At 30.9% G+C, this 17,965-nt stretch overlaps 1 protein-coding gene across 1 annotated transcript; it reads left to right on the top strand.

Annotated features, from left to right (window-relative positions):
• Positions 1-10,862: 10,862 nt before the first annotated feature.
• On the top strand, positions 10,863-12,807 carry LOC146885709 (uncharacterized). The gene is made up of 5 exons (XM_085675059.1): positions 10,863-11,373; positions 11,845-11,911; positions 12,007-12,246; positions 12,335-12,458; positions 12,562-12,807. The coding sequence occupies exons 1-5, from the start codon at positions 10,863-10,865 to the stop codon at positions 12,805-12,807; spliced, it is 1,188 nt and encodes a 395-aa protein (XP_085531185.1).
• The last annotated feature ends 5,158 nt before the right edge of the window (positions 12,808-17,965 follow it).

The following is a 17,965-nucleotide window of genomic DNA, read 5'->3' as shown; positions in this document are numbered from 1 at the left end:
TGACCAATTTAAAAATTAATTCATAATTGAAACTATTTTAATTATCAATTTAGAGACCAATTATAATTTTTTTGTGAACTATTTTAGTTCTCAATTGGGTCACTATATAGTGATTAATTATTTTTTCACTAAAATATGTCACTATTCAAAAAATTTATTGTATTGTACTACGACTTTATAAATTAGATACTTTATTGATAAGGTATCGGTATCAGACACGATACGTGTCGGACACGGATACGTGACCCAAGTTGAAGTATTGGTGCATCATAGCTACTAATATTTATTTATTAAATTAATTATAAAATTACGCTTAAGAAAAAAAAAGTTTTAAAATCTTTCTTCAACTAATATATTTTTTTAAATTAATTATAAAAATTACGCTTAAGAAAATTGAGACCTCAAAAAAAATGTATTACTAATATAGCTTTATTAAATTAATTATAAATTTATGTTTGAGAATAACATTTAATTAATTATTATTAATGTCTGTTAATTTTTATTGGTATTAAAAATGATAATTAATGAGTTAAAATCTTTATTTACTAAATTATAATTTTTATTTACGAATGCAAGAATGATTATTTTTTTTTGTTGTCTTATAATCTATCTGAATTTAATTTTCTTCTTTTATCTTCTTATCTTTATATGACATGTCTTGTCTTTCATTACTTCTTTGTCTTCAAAGAGTTATTTTTTTTAAGGTTTTGACATATTACATTCCTTGATTCCTATATTCTATGTGTACCAATTTTTTCATCCTCATTTCTGGTTAATATATTTTTTCTTTGTATTTGTGTTGCTGTTGTTTCTACTTTGTTTTGGTTGTATTAGAATTTGAAAAGCATTTCTTTTTCCTAGTTTTATTTTTGGATACTTTTTGATTTACAAGTTTCAAGAATTTTTTGCATATATCTCGACAAGAAACTCTAATTTTTCTACAAAACTATTAATTAGATTATGGTTTAATCTTTTGGTGGATAATAGATTAGTTGAAGCATAATTCAAAGTTGAATTTTTTGTATAAAGATAATTAAAATTTAGGGAAAAAAACACTTATTATCGAGTTGAGAAGAACAATATTTTTTTAAACTTATTTTGATTATTAATCTTAAAATAAATTCTACAGGTTTGTGAAAAAAATTGAAACGAGAGGGAAAAAGAAACTTGAAACTTAAAGATACTATTAAGTCTACTATCAAGTACTTTCTTGATAACCAAAATTAGGTTTTATTTTTTTAACTCATTCGTGTTATATAATTATATTTAGTAATGTTTTATATATTATAATTATTTATTTCAAATAAAAAATATATAGATATTTAAACTAGAAAATTTGAATCAACCTATTAAAAACTCAAAAGAAGAGAAGAATTAAGACTTTAATTGTATAAGAAAAAGAAGTTATGAATAAATTTATAAAAATAGATAAAAAAAATGAATTAGAAAATATTAGTAAGTTAACAATGTATCAAAAAAGATTAAATGCATTAATCTTATGATCTATTAAGAAATAAATGTTAAATAAAATTAATTATGACAATATAATAAATAATTTTGAATAAAAAAAAATTAAAAATAAATCTTAAATAAATGATCTATTTTTTAAGTTTGATTTAGAAACCAAACTCTTTAGCTTCCGTGAACATGTGTATCGGTTTTTTTACACACCTACGTGAGACTCAACAGTAAATGACTATCAGTGCATACACTTTCTCTTTGAAAAATAAAATTGCAGTTCGAATTGAATTTGAGATAAATTACTGCACTAAAAATACTTCAAATATAATTAACCAGTCAAGCGTTACTTTGATATAATTAAACAGAACATAAAACACTTACACATTAAAAAAAAAAGAATAATAATCAACACTGTTCACTTAATTATGTTAAGTATATTTACAACATAATTCTTTATTAAGATTAAATTACTATAAATTTCAATAAATTGTCTGAAATCCAACGTAAAATTATAACTTTTCTCCTACAAAACTGACCAAACCGTAAATTCTTCTTTTTGTCTGCATCAAAGAGACTCACTTGAAAACCCTTTTTTTGCCACTCTCTTTCTATCCATGAAACCACCTTCATAAGCCCCTGATTTAGTTCTGAACACGGTTTAGAGAAGCACTTCCATTACCACCACACTATAAATCCCCCCTCATACCAAGCTTTTAACCATCCCATTTGAACCTTTTCACAAACATTTGGTGTTCTTGTTTTGTTTCACAAACTCACCAATGACTCCACCTGCAAGAAAGCCAAGCCATGGCTCAAAAAAGAAGTCAAGGTCCACCTCTCCAATGGAAGAATCCCCTGAGTCTTGTGTGAATGTGTACACCTTTAACGTGGCTCCCAACAGTGATATCATGGAGTGTATCTCTGACATTGCTAGCAGGGAGCAGGTTAGTGTTACTGTGATGAGTGCGAGTGGGAAAATCAACAAGGTGAGTCTCCAATCTTCAAGCAATGGTGAACCCGATGTGATGCTCCATGGACCACTCACCTTGGTCTCCCTCACAGGCTCCTACTTATACAAGAATGAGTACACCCTTCACCCTGGAGCCACCCCTCCCCTCCCCTTGTCCTTTGGGATCAACCTCTCCACCATGGGAGGCAATGTCTTTTGCGGCGTTGTTGGTGGTAGACTCATTGCTGGTGACAATGTTAAGCTCACAGTCTCCACCTATACCAACCCTAACATTTTGAAGTACTCTGCTGAAACTCATGAAGACGGTCATAATCATAATCATCATAATGAAAATCACAAGAATAAAAATTCTGGTAATGAGCAATGATTAATTAATTAATATATATATTTTTCTTTTATTTTTCTCTTCTTATCCCATCGTACGTATATCCTATAAGCCTGTTAATTTTATTTTTTCTTTAGGTGTATCTAAAGTGTTGATTAAACTTTTTGATGTAGATACAAAAAGTTTATCGGTACTTGATATATATCTAGAAAGAAAATAAAATTGATAGATTTATCACATGTATGATGTAATAAGAAGAAAAAAAAAGCAACAATTGCATAATAGGTGAACATAAAGTCAAATATATGTGTATTGTTGTTCTTACTAGTATAAGAGAAGTAGTTTGATGGAGTTCAACCTAATAAGAAGGCATAAGAAGTGTGTTATAACACACTTCACCACCTTGTGTTTTTTTTTTTTTTTCTTTTAGTGAAAAGTTAAGGAAGTATGCTTGTTTAAATTTATCTATTTTTAATGAATCTCTTGTTTAATTGGTGGATGTATTTTCTTCATCAATTTATTTTTTGTTCATTTAATTTTTTTTATCAAAGTTGTTAATAAAGATGATTTGATTTATTGATGTAATTAACATAATCACAATCTCAATTTTTATAAAAGCTCATTGATTCGTTTCAAGAAATTTAATAAAAAAGACTAAATTATATCAGTTTTTTAAAAATTGGGACTAAATTGAAACTTAAAAAAATGGAGGACCAATTTAAAACTTTTGAACAAAAATAGGGACAAAAAAAATAATTAAACCTAAATTTTATTGATGACAATAATTTAAATTATAGGAAAATCTTAATTCAAAATTTTCTTTCTTTTATAATATAATTTTTTTATCACTATTAGTTATTTATATTTTTTACACTTTTAATCTTTTATCTCAATTAATTAACTAATTCATTCAAATTTATTGTTAAAAATAATTTTAATTATTGAAAATATTTATTTTAATTTTTTTATAGAATAAAATTTTACTACTACTAATTAATTAATAAGGTTAAAATTTATTCATAAAAATAATTTTACTTATAAAAAAATATTTAATTTAAATTTTCTTTCTTTTATAATATAATATTTTTATTATTGTCAATTATTGATAGTTTATTATTATTTTAATTTTTTTAATTAATTAATTAATTTAATTTTAAGGTTAAAATACCTTTTTGGTCCCACTTTTCGTCAAAGTTTTTCAAATAAGTCTTAATTTTGGTTTTATGTTCAAATAGGTCCCAATTTTCGTCAATTTTGTTCAATTGGGTCTTTTTTTGCTAACATCGTTTAAATCATTAACGGTCATGAACAGTGACTGCCACGTGTCACTTCGTGGTTTTTTTGAATCTTTTTTATTTTTATTTTTGTTTTTTTATAGTTTTATTGAAATTTTTTTAATGTACACGTGTCAACCCAGTAACGTATCACGTGTCACTTCGTGGTTTTTTTTAATTTTTTTAATTTTTTTTTTAAATGTCCACATGTCAACCTAGTAGCGTATCACATGTCAAAGTCAATGTTCTATATTCAATTTGGTTTCTATATTTGTTATTTTTGTTCAATTAGATCCCTATATATTAAAATTCACATCATTATAACTTTGATATAAAAATTAAATTTGGTTTTAATTTGGAGAGGGACCAAATTGGTTAATGTTAACAAAAATTGGGACCTAATTGAACAAAAATAACAAATATAGGGACCAAATTGAATATAGAACATTAACTTTGACACGTGGCACGCTATAGGGTTGACACGTGGATATTTTAAAAAAATATAAAAAATATTTAAAAAAATAAAATAAAAATTCAAAAAAACCACGAAGTGACACGTGGTAGGCTATTGGATTGACACATGTACATTTAAAAAAAATTTTAAAAAAATTTAAAAAAAATTTAAAAAAAAATTTAAAAAAAATTTAGAAAACAAATAAAAATAAAAAAAATTCAAAAAAACCAATGAGTTACACGTGGCAGTCACTGTTCATGGCCGTTAATAATTTAAATGATGTTAGCGAAAAAGGATCCAATTGAACAAAATTGACGAAAATTGGGACCTATTTGAATACAAAACCAAAATTAGGACTTATTTGAAAATCCTTGACGAAAATTGGGACCAAAAAGGTATTTTAACCTAATTTTAATTAAGAAAATTAATTTTAATGATAGATAAATGTTTATACCAAATTCACTCTTAGTTATTAATTTTTTATTTTGTGTTAATTAATTAATTTATTAATTCTTTTAAATCTTTTTATTAAAAATAATTTTAGTTATAAAAAAAATTATTTTATTTTATTTTTTATTTTTTAATATAAATTTTTATTACTATTAATTACTAATATTTTATTATCTTTTAACTTTTATTTTAATTAATTAATTAATTAATTAATTTAAATTTTATTCATTAAAATAATTTTGGTTCTTGAAAAACATTTGTTTCAAATTTTCTTTCTTTTATAATATAAGATTTGTATCTATTAATTATTAATACTTTATTATTATTTTGTAATTAATTACTTAATTCATTTAAATTTTATTGATAAAAATAATTTTAATTATAGATAAATTTTTATTCAAATTTTTTTATAGTATAAGATTTTATCACTCTTAGTACTAATTTTTTTTGTTGCTCTTTTAATTTTTGTGTTAATTCATAATTTAATTATTTTTAATAAAAATAATTTTAGTTATAGAGACATTTGTTTTAAATATTCTTTTTTTATAATGTAAGATTTTTGTTTCTATTAATTATTACACACTTATTTTTATTTTTATCTCTCTTCTTATCTATGTCTCTAGAGATGGCAAATAAATCTATTTTGGTGGGTATTGTTTGAATCCGTTCCTGTTTTGACGGAGAATCTCCGCATTGACTGGGCATGGGGAATCTCCGACCTTTTTCAATTGGGTATGGGGATGTATATATCCCTGCCATAATACCCGTGCCGCCATATCTTCGTTATCGTTTAAATTGTTACAATTAATTAAATAACCCTATATATATATATATATATATGTTTTTATTTCTTCTAATTATTTGGTTTGTCATGAAACTCATTCACATCTTCAATATATTTTCTTATCTTATCATAACGTTTATGTAATTATGTTAAAATGATGTATGTCAATTAAAAAAAAATTATGTCTCACATTTGAATATTTCTATTATTTTTTAATATTTTTATTTATTGTTTATTTTCCTTTTACATGAAAATTTTAATACTCTCAATTTAAGTGTTTAATAGCATAAGCATTTCATTTACTAGGTAATATAAAATAAAATTCTTTACTTATTATTATTAATTTTTGTTTTATTTGAAGAACTGTTTTGTTTCGCTAAAACAATTTTCGTTATTTCTCAACCATTGAGTATATATGTTGATATTTGAAAATTTTTCTTAGATCTCTAAGGTATTTTTCATCTTATCATACCCTTAATTATACATTTGTTTTTCTTTGTGCGATTTCTTTCAATAGTCTCTTAAATTATTTCAAAGACACACATATGTTAATTTTTTAATATTTTTATTTGTTGTTTATTTTCATCATGTAGAATATTATTTGATAATTTTATCTAATTATTTTTTATTTTCTAACTCATTATCAATCATACTGTAATTTTTCATATAATTGTATAAATAACTTTTATTTACTACAATATAAAAATTTAATGTAATCGCCATGAATATTTTTTTATCACCATCTAACATATATTGAAGTTCAAAAGATAGAAGATCTATGTCAAAATTTTATTATTATGTTTATTATTTGTTCTTTGCGTCATTTTGACTAAGTGGTGTATTATAACTTTTATCAGTGTATAAAAAAGAGATTCATTAGGATTTAAAAAATTGAAGTAAACAAACATTAAAAATATATTTTAATTTGAATATTTGTTTTCCCTTTATATTTTCTTAAAAATATTTTTAAATTTTATCAGCTAGGTTTCATTAATGTTTACAAATTTAATAAATATTTTTTTCTCATGAAATTTTGTTTGGTATTCTAATATAAGATTAATGTAAACAATTATAATTAATTTCAAAGCATTTGATATCGAAGAAACAACCATCCTCCTAATATTGAATATTTGATAATATTATGTTTCCTTTACCGTAATTTTTTTTTATTTTATAAAAATTAATTAAAATTAATATTGAAGTAGTAAGAAAATGGGTACGGGTATGGGTATGAGATTATACCCGTTACCCAGTGGGGATAGGGATGAGACAAAAGTTTGATACCCATTGGGTTTGGGTATGGGGATATGGATTATTATTTTCTACGGGGATGGGAATGGGAGCGAAACCCGTTCCCGCCTCACCCCGTTGTCATCCCTATACGTCTCTAATAAATCATATTTCCAAGATATCATAATTAGTTTTAAATGGTGTCATAAAATATCTAATTTATAATATGTTTAAAAATATATTAAAAATCCTAATTTGGTCAAATTAAAATGTTGGCCCAATGGAAAAATTGATGAACCTTGAAAAACCTTAGTTGTCTACTCCTTTCCCAAACCTTACGTTGTCACTTAAATGAAAACTTGCGGCAACTATTCTTTGTGTATCCCACGATCATTGGCGACGACATCGACCTATACCAGAGGCCTTCCTAACGTTGATGTAGCATTGCTACATTGCTACTTCTCTCATTCGTGCAAGAACCAGAAACACACTGGTCCCCCATGCACGCCTCCTTCATCCATGCGATTAAGTCATTGTAGGTTTCCTTCACACTGTGGTAGTCGTTGCAGGCCACCATGCTTCCTTGGGTTGCGGTGGTTCCTTCCCACCTCGCTTGCTACTTCTGAGACATCTTCTCCTCCATTTGAAACTATGTTGTCGGCAATCGCTTAATCTGTTTCTTTTGTTTCTCCCGTCTTCTCTTCTTTGACGCATGATATTACTGACAAATTATGCCTTTCAATAATTACCGACAGATATATCATTCGGTAATTACTACCTATCGTTAGGTAATAATTATATATATATATATATATATATATATATATATATATATATATATATATATATATATATATATTACTACTATTGTTAACCTAAGACTTCAATTATCTCTTATGGCCACCCATTCAAGATCACCTTCCATGCGAAAAACAAGACAAATAGGAGTGTTTTAATTTTTTAGAATTACCTCTTAAGACTTAATTCTCCATACAATATTTATTAAAATTAAATTGAATTTGTTGAGAGATGACTTTGGATCTGATAACTTAATTTTATTTTTATCCAATCGACAATCAAGAAGCTCTCATTAACTTGTATTAGACATTCTACTCTTTTAGTTTGACTAAAAACAACATTATATTTAGTAGCATGTTTCAAAAGTGGGAAATATATCTTCTCCAACTTGTAAAGTATATTTAAGTTTATCACTATATTTGTAACATTAGGTCTTCTAAGTTAAATTAGACTAGAGGTAATAGTGCAAAAATCACTTTTTTGTAACGACTTTTTATACCGATTATAATCCACTTGCTATAATAAGTAATGCAGTGGCAAATTGTAAACAAGATAACACATTTTACATTAGTTGTAGTTATAACTAGTATAAAAAGTGGGTTGGTGGCATTTTTGTAATAAAGAAGAAAATTTTATGTACTAGTTCTAGCATAGCCCATATAGAAAGTGGGCGTATAGACATTTTTATAATAAAGAAGAAAACTTTCTATATCGATTCTAGTTACAAACGATATAGAAAGTAGATTTTATTTTATATTATTTATAAAAACACTAACAGATGTTTCTCAAAGCATTCTCTCTCGTTTAGGGTTTCTTCTTGCATGCAGGTCAGAACAGTCGCTCCTCATTGCATCTCGGTCAGGTCATCGCTTAGATTTTGAACGTCACCGGAGCCGATGACATCATCTTCTTCCCATCGTGAAGAGAGGCAGTGGTGCTCCTCCATTCTTCCTCATCGATGCCACCATAATGCAACTAGGGGCTTTCGAACTGCTGCCTTTGATCTCCTATGAGTGTTTAAGGTAGCAGGATTGGTTGAGATGCTCATGTGTGAGTCGAAGTGGTAGCATCTACGGTGATTAACGGAGAAACTTCCGATGACAAAGACAAGAGGAGTGGTGCTAATTCCAGTTGTAAAACCTTGTAAATTCTTTTTTCCTAAATAATCCTAAATTTCCAAGCCTTTTGTTTTCAAAAAGAGAAGCAGAAACCCTTTATTCCTTTCTCTTAACTCCATCTCCTTTATCTCCATATTTGAACCTCTATTCCTCATGCTTTGTTTGTTTGTTTGTTTGTTTATAGAATTGAGATCGTAGAATCGTTCCTCACAACAAAGCCATTGATTCATACTGATTAGTTTCTTGTTTGGGGTTGAGGTTGAACTTTCACGAGTTCGAAGGTGCCTTGGAGGTTCTTAGAGTTCAAGTCTATCTTCAAAGGTGAGGGAAGTTAAACCTTACTTTTTGCATGATGATTTTGTTTGAATGTCTAGTTCTGTATTGATGTTGTGCTTAGTAGCTCAAAATGATCGGTTGATGTTGTTCTTTGTGGGTGTTAGATGAAAAATCCATAATTTCATGTTTAGGTATGTATGGGTTAGAAAAATTTTGGGGTTTTGTTCAATGCATGTGATTTAAGATAAATTTAATGGACATTGAGTTTGTAACGAGGAATTAGAAATGTTTCTAACTTAAATAAGGCTTAAAATGGGTTTTAGGTTCATTTGACGCTGTCAAATTGCAAAATTCGAGTTTCTGCATTATGAAGACTTGTTAGACGATCCCAATATCTCGCTGGGCAAGTTGGGCTTTCTAACTTTAAGTCATCAAGGAAAATTTTGAATTCTTGCTTCATTAACTGACAGATCGAGCTGAAATTTTTACAGTAGGTCCTAGACACATGATGCTTTGTTTATATCTATGTGATCTTTGTTTGAAAGTGTATAGTGAAAGTAGTTTTTTTTCTTGTAATGTTCCCGTAGATTAGGTTGTTGGCAACTTTGACCTTTGTCATTTGTTTAGTGCATAACTTTTTCTATAGGTACCCAATTGGATTGATTCTTTTTGCATTGAATTCTTGATTCAATTATCTTTCATTTGAATGTTAGAACATAATTTTTGGAGTTTTGTATAAGTTGCAGTTTTATTTTTTAAAGCCGCCAACCAATTTGCATATGCGTTGTTAAGTTATTGTGTAAATTACTTTGGGGTTTTGCGAATGTGTGGGGATGATATGAACTTTTGCAATACAATGATGTATGAAATTGTGAATTGAGAAGGATTAATGTATTTTAATGGGAAAATCCTTTTAAAGTATGTGTGCTTTGGTATGCATTGATGTAGAGACTTAGAATTTGGGAAGTTTATCCTTACCAAAACCGACGTCAGCGCAAATAGTTGCCAACATCTGCAACCATCACCATTAGTGCCGCTATTAGAGATGTCCCCGATAGTGGCACAATAGATGGTGGTGATGTGGGCCAAGGTGGTGAGTTGGGTGGTGAAAAATAGGATGGTGTTGCTGAGTTTGATTTGGATAAGGTGGCTGGAGATGAAGGTCAGTCACAAAAAGGAACTCAGCTACATGGTTGTGTTCAGGGTGAATGTGAGTTAGATAAGGTGGGAGAGGCTGAACCTCAACCTGTTGAACCTGAACCTTTGCAACCTGAAGCTGATGGGGAAGATAAAGTTGGTTTAGATAATCTTGGTACAACTGAAGGATTAGTTGAGGGTGGTGATAGATTTGCTCATGTGGAGAGTTGGAGTGATTCTGGACTTGATGGAAGTATTGATGAGAGTGTTCATTGTCATCATGATGAAGGATTAATAGATGTCTTAATTGATTCGGATATAGAGCACGAACCTCATAAATGGCAGGGTAGTGTACATGTTGAGGTGGGAAGCATTGGAGAGGAATTGGGTGGCCCATCTACGACTAACATGGGTTATGATACAGCAAGTGAGGAGAGTGACATCCCGCATGTGATAGAAGATAGAGGGTTGTCAGATGATGAGTGACATTCAGAGGAATTGGACAGTGATCAACCTATTCATGAAGGTGATCTTGATGAAACAGATAAGGGTGAAAAGGGTTATGGGAAATTTGAAACATTTTTAATGCCCAAATCCAAGAGTGAATATAAGTGGGAGGTTGGTACATATTTCGTTGAGAAGCCAGAATTTGTGGAAGCCATTAGAACCTATGCTTTGGAAAATGGGAGATGTCTCAAAATTTTGAAAAGTGATAAAAGAAGAATTAGAGTTAAATGTGTTGGTGCAAATGGAAAATGTTCGTGGTATGCATACTGTGGGTATATGAAATTAGTGAACACGTGGCAATTGAGGAAAATCAGAGAATTTAATATTCATTTAATTAATTCTAAATGGCTAAGTAAGATATTGGAGAAGACAGTTAGATCTAATCCAAATACCAAGGTTGTGGACATTCGAGAAAAGGTTAGCAATAAGTATAACATAGGTATTTCTAGGTGTATGGCTTATAGGGTAAAGGCAATGGCCGTAGAGAATGTTGATGGGTCATTTGCAGAACAATACAAGAGGTTGTATGATTATGCACATGAACTTCTTAGAACTAATACAGTCAAACTAAAGGTCCATGAGAATGAAGGTTAACCTATCTTTCAAAGGTTTTATGCATGTTTCAAAGCATGCAAAGACAGTTTCATGTCGTGCAGGCCCATTATTGGACTAGATGGATGCTTTTTAAAAGGGGAGTATGGAGGAGAGTTATTAACTGCTGTTGGAAGAGACAAAAATGATCAAATGTTACCTATTGCTTATGTTGTGGTGGAGGTCGAAAATAAGGATTCTTAGACCTGGTTTTTGGAGTTCCTTACTGAGGACATTGGTGGGACACAATTATGTACAAGATGTACTTGGATTTTAGACCAACAAAAGGTACAATCACATGTTCAGTAATCTGTTATATCTAAATTTATAAATAATTTCCCTACTAACATTTATTTTGTGTCATTCAAACGTCAGGAGTTGTTACTAGCTATACAACATCTACTCCCTGGAGTAGATCAAAGATTTTGTGTTAGGCACCTTTACGCCAATTTCAGGAAAAAAATTCCAGGTAAAAATTTGAACATCAAAGATGTGAACAAAGATGCCTTTAAATACTTGCTGGCAATTCTACCAAGGTATGTTTTGAACACTATCATTGTTTGTACTTTTGGTTAACACCTAGGATAGTAATCATGTAATTATTGTGGAGCAGGTTTTGGTCATGCTTTAGATTCACAACCATTACCCAATGTGACACATTGGTTAACAACATTTCTGAAGCATTTAACAGTGTTCTAGTGAAATCTAGGGGCAGGCCAATAATTACAATGTTGGAGGAAATAAGGCTATACATGATGCATATATGGGCTAAAAACAGAAAGAAAGTTGCATCATATGAAGGGAACATCTATCCCAAAATCCTGACAAGATATCGCTTAGAAACACAGTTGATAAGGCACTGGATTCCTAGGTAAATTTCCTTGTGCTATAGTTCCATTTTCATTGTACAAACAAGTTCTATATAACTACTTATATGATGTTCTTCCAAAACTTTGCAGTTGGTCATCAGATAAAATTTTTGAAGTGAGGCATGCATCACATGTTGGGGACAAGTTTGTGGTGAACATGCAAGAAGTGGAGCATCACTGGGATACCATGCTGTCATGCCTTAGCAACCATGAGGTTTCTAAACATAAATAGAGAAGATTTCATCTCCAATTGGTATAAGAAGTCCACGTATAAAGAGACATATGCATCCATCATATACCCAATCAATGGCCAAAAGGTGTGGGAGGTTACACCCTATCCAGATACTTTGCCTCCTCCCAAAAGAGCATTGCCAGGTAGACTAAAAAAGAAGAGAAGATTGCAAGAATGGGAGCTAAGAAAAGATGAGACACAAATGAGCAAAGCAAGGTTACGCAAGAGGTGTCATATATGTAGGGAACTTGGCCATAATAGGAGACATTGCCCCCAGGCACCATCACAACAACCAACCCCTGCACCTCAACCTTCTACTCAGTCATCCTAGCCACCATCACAACAACCAACCAATGCACCTTTACCTTCTACTCAGTCATCCCAGCCACCATCACAACAACTAACCCCTAGACCTCAGGCTTCTACTCAGCCATCACAACAGCCAACCCCTGCACCATCACAACCACATTCACAAGCTGCACAACCTACTACTCCAGCATCACAACCACATTCTAACCATCACACCAAGGCATAACTCGTGGTGCTTCTACTCAATCAAGTGTGCAGACTATTGCAGCACCAAGGGCTTCTGCTTAACATTCTCAGCAAGGAACACATGGGCGTGGAAAAGCAATGATGAGGCCAAAACTGAATGCAAGGAGGGGACGCATATGGAAACCATGACTACATGTGCTTTCTGTATTATAAAATTTTGTAGCTTTGGTCTATAATTAGCTTTTTGAAAGACAATTTATGTACTATTGGACTAATATATTTTGTCATTATGTGTAATTGGTTATTGGGGGACCACTTTTTTGTGCATTTCAGTTCTGTAATAGTGGTCCACTTCCTTCACACATGTTAAACATTTACTGTTGAAACACTTTATTTATATATCCAATTCTTGTCCAATTTAATTTCACCTTTTGCATATGAAATTTAAGTTTCAGTACAGGTGCATTAAAGCCAGTGCATTAAAGTTGTGGTGCCAAATCTTGTAAAATAAATACTGATACCATTCATTCACTTTCGAAACCTTACATAAACAACAAAAACTACTGCATTAAAGATGTGCTGCAACAGAATCTACCCCTGCGCATTATAATAACACCTCTGGTAGGTCACACACTAATTCTAATTCAACAACAAAAACACACTAATCATGTTCACTACAACGCAAACACAAACCACACTAATCAACACCTTAATCCTTTTTTCTAATGACTTAATACATATTTTGATATCAGCAACCACTTCTTGGGCCATTACGCAACTCCTTCTCATTTCTTGGGAATTGAGACTACCACCAGCTAACGCTTCATTTGTGTCACTCCTAACAGCATTTTCTTCAATCTTCACATTGCCACCAACCTTTTCTTCATTCTTCACATCCCCACAACATTTATCTTCAATCACAATCGTGCTTGCAGAACCCCCTTCTTCGATCCCATACTCAACAAACCAGCTGAAGTAATTGCACCCACCACACTCTTCACCTCCACTCTGATGCAAATATACCATTAATGTTTGTCTTTATCAAAAAACACAAAAACATTACACAAAAACAATACACAAATTACAAATTAACATTACCTTAAAGTTTGGACAACCCCAAAATCTTTCCCCTTTGTTCTTGGCTGTTTTCGCAGTTCTCAACATTGCCTTATCCCCACAATAACAATTGGGCATGACATTGATGCTTCTACACCTACCACCATTGCAAAAATTGACGCTACGCTTATGCTTTCCTCTAACATTTGGACTTGAAAGGACCCACAATTGGCTGGATTCATGAGGGAAGATAGGAGAAAATGAAAAGAAATTTAGGGATTCCAAATCCAACATTGTTGTTGGCTTAAATAACAATATTTTTGCACGCCATTCCACATGTAATTGACATGTTTCAGTAACAAAAGTCCACCTCAACAACCACAAACAACATTTATCCAAACTTAATAGAAAGGGCAAACGTGATACGTTTTAACAAAAAAGGGACCACATTGAGACTTTTAAAAATTGGGGTACCAAATTGAGATTTTGACACTAAAATGGGGACCAAGGACATGATTAAACCTTGTGGTTATAAATGACATTGGATTTCTCGAAACCGATGTAAATCTTAATTGTCATATATCCTCTTAGAAGCTTATACATTAGTCAATATTAATCCGACATAAAATTACCCAACATGTTTATGAATGTAAGTGTAAACATTATTTTTCATTTCACGTCTATATTAAATGTAAAAGGTCATGGTATTTTACATCTCTTGCATTCACATTGGTGATGTAATTTGACCTTAAATCTGAAGTAAAATGTTTCTTTTGTACTTGAAATCTTTTTCTCAATAGGAGTTATATGTTTTTCATTATTCAAATAATTAATCATATTTAATAAAAAATGTTTTTTTGCATATTAATACTAAAATTAATCATTCTTATTATAGTTATATTGTTTACAAGAAAATAATTAAATATCAACTAATTTTAGAAATAAAAGATAATTAATTATTATAATGATAAATTTAAATATTAATTTGTAAATTAAAATTATAAATATGTAAAATAGATTTTATTATAAATAAAAATTTACAACTAATTTAAAAATTAAAGTTTAAATTAATCTTTCATATTAATTATAAAAATGTTTGTTACGTGTCTAAATTAGTCTCTAATATATTTACAAAATTATTCATGTATTTTATTTTGGTAATTTTGTACGTAAAATCGTATTATTAAAATGTGTTGGATTGAAATTTTACCATTAAGTACTATAAATATGATAACAAAAATATAATTATAAAGTATAATGACCAACATTATTCATTTTAATTGGGGGATATATTCATATTACCTTTTTACTTTTCAACTACCACATTGTTTTCTCATTTCTATATTCTCTTTTCACATAGCTGACTTTTTTTGTATTTTTGGGTCCTTTTGACCAGTTAGTTATTTGTAAAATTGGATCGTTTGAATTTTGTTTTTTGTGAAACAGGGTTAAGTCGTCATGAGGGAGGACGACATTAAAGGTGCAATCATCCTCCCCCCAGCCGGTTTCATTTTTTTTTAAGAAAACAAAGTCGTTAAGTGCAAGCACAATTTCTGGAAATCTGAGGTTGAAGTCGTCTTCACAGTTGACGACTTCACTTTTAGGTTTTTTTTTGAACAATAAGTGGTAAAAAAAATGGAATAAAAATAAAAATAAACATTAATATATTTTAACATTGATTAAAAATTAAAGTACAATAATTAAGTTAGTAGAAATTAATAAGACAATCGTCTATGTCCTTCAGTTTCACATGTTGGTCATCTTCTGGGTTTGTTAGGTCGTCTTGGTGGTTGTTGTTGTTGTGGTTGATCATCATCATCATCATCATCCTCATCTTGATGACTTTAGGGATTCTACGGATGGTGAACCGTTATTTGTGGTGATTGGGAAGGCATTGGTGGAGGATAGAATGACATTGATGATGTAGATCCTAGATAATGGGCAAATGGTGGTGTCATGGTTGTGGTGCCAGACATATGTGATGGACCAGCACCATAACTTGACTGATGCGGGAAGAAACCATATGAGGAAGGGATGTGTTGGAATGAGGTGTTTGATGGGTTGCCAAATTGAGGATGTGAATGTCCAAACATTTGACCCTGACCCATACGCGACTGTCTCAAAAATTGGTGGGGATGATGTATAAAATCTGGAGAAGACCTAACATGGCCAGTGTAGGGTTGTGAAGCAGGCTGGGAAGGTTCTTGTGACATATCATACTGTAAAATAAATAGTAGGGTTATTGCCATGAATAAGTATGTATGATAAACAGATGCACAACATTGTAGTAAAAATAACCTCATCGCCAGAAGATTTTGTGGATGGAGATATATAGCAAATAGTGTGGTTTATGTACCACTGCATATATGGTGTTTGATCATTCAAATGGCCGTTTTCGCTAAACGGTGTACCTTGAATGATCCAATTTTGTCGATCATTCCAAATTGCAATCCACTGGTGATGATGTGCTACCCAATCTTTGTCATTTCTCCCCCTCAAGTTATCCCTGTGAACTTGATCCAAGTTAACCTGGTTAGGTGGAATTTTTTGTCTTAAACCAAATTGACACATGACCCTATCTGCCTGATGGATTTCTATTGTCGCAAAGCAAATTATTGGGACTGTTACTCTGGACATCAGAGGGATGTCAACCACAATCAATCGACTAACTTCGTTTTGAATGTAAGGCCTCCACAAGAATTGAAACAAAATTGTAGACATTAGTTTCAAATGTTAAAAAACAAAAATCTTTCAATTACCTTCACTATTACCTGTCTTGTACGTATTTGATCAAATCTCAACCAAAATTCACTAACTGAAATTGAAGTTGGATTTATTCGTTGCGTTAGGTTCATCCACCTAAAAAAAGTGTACCAATTTCAAGTTAGTTAAATTACAAGAAAAAAAATTAATTTAAAAGTTAGCTTTTACCTTCTACAGACGAGGAAACCATCCCCATCAACCATCTCCTCATCACTTAAAGACTGAAGTTGTGGAGCTATAAAAGTAATCATCTCCCAAGCCCAACATTGTAACTGAATCATGCATCCACCAATATTTTCTTGGCTTAGGTGAATGCCATTATCTAGGCCACAATATAGACAGGCCAAAACTGCATCCGCCAACTATAATTCCCGACCGCATTCAAGTCAGCTAACTTAAGTAGATACATGACATGTACCCTAGCTGTAGACATGTCTGGCATTAAAATGCTTCCAATCAATGTTAGAATGTACGCTCTCGCATATTGAGAAATAACATTATTGTTTGCATTCGGTGGAAGCTATTGGAAAGTATTATTTAACCAAGATACTTTAATTGAGTTCCCTCTTATCATCGTCGGTGGTGGAATTACCCCTAGATGTTCATGGAAGGTGGAGAATATGTCTTCAACCATAGTGGGACCAATGAACAGATCTCCGTCTATCGGTAGACCAAGGAGGACGACTACATCCTCTAGTGTCATAGTGGTCTCTCCATGTGGGAAGTGGAATGTGTGAGTTTCTGATCTCCACCTTTCTAATAAGGAAGTGATGAGGAAGTGGTTGACATCCATGTCTGGAATATACAAGGCGTGTCCGAATCCAACCTGTTGAATTAAATTTATCACACGTGGATCAATTATGTCTTGGTTGTTTAGTACCCAAACTTTAGCTCTTCTCGGTCTAAGAACTCGTTCCTTCCCTTCCCATAAGTCATGAGTGATATGTTCGTTTGTGTCATGCTAAACGTGACAAGAAATCATATTTCAAAGAGAAAATAAATTAACAAAAGTTAGAAGATAAGTTTGGAAATTAATTGCAAAAAAACAAATTAAATGTTAAATAACGGTAAGTGAAAGACATGAACCTTGAAAGTAGAAGCAACAAAACAAGTGTTGAAGTCTTGAATCCTCTCCCAATGCGCAAGTGGAAACTATTTTCTGTCAATGCAAGTAC

Source organism: Vigna unguiculata, chromosome 6, assembly GCF_037176805.1.
Source record: "Vigna unguiculata cultivar grain cowpea cultivar isolate G323 ecotype 2 chromosome 6, ASM3717680v1, whole genome shotgun sequence".
NCBI classification, from domain to species: domain Eukaryota; kingdom Viridiplantae; phylum Streptophyta; class Magnoliopsida; order Fabales; family Fabaceae; genus Vigna; species Vigna unguiculata.
This window is presented reverse-complemented; position numbering and strand designations above follow the sequence as displayed.

Coding starts and splice junctions, on each gene's coding strand:
- LOC146885709 (XM_085675059.1), top strand. CDS start 10,863: ATGCCCAAATCCAAGAGTGAATATAAGTGGGAGGTTGGTACATATTTC. Junction 12,247..12,334: donor ATAAGGCACTGGATTCCTAG/GTAAATTTCCTT, acceptor AAAACTTTGCAG/TTGGTCATCAGATAAAATTT. Junction 12,459..12,561: donor CATGCCTTAGCAACCATGAG/GTTTCTAAACAT, acceptor AATGGCCAAAAG/GTGTGGGAGGTTACACCCTA.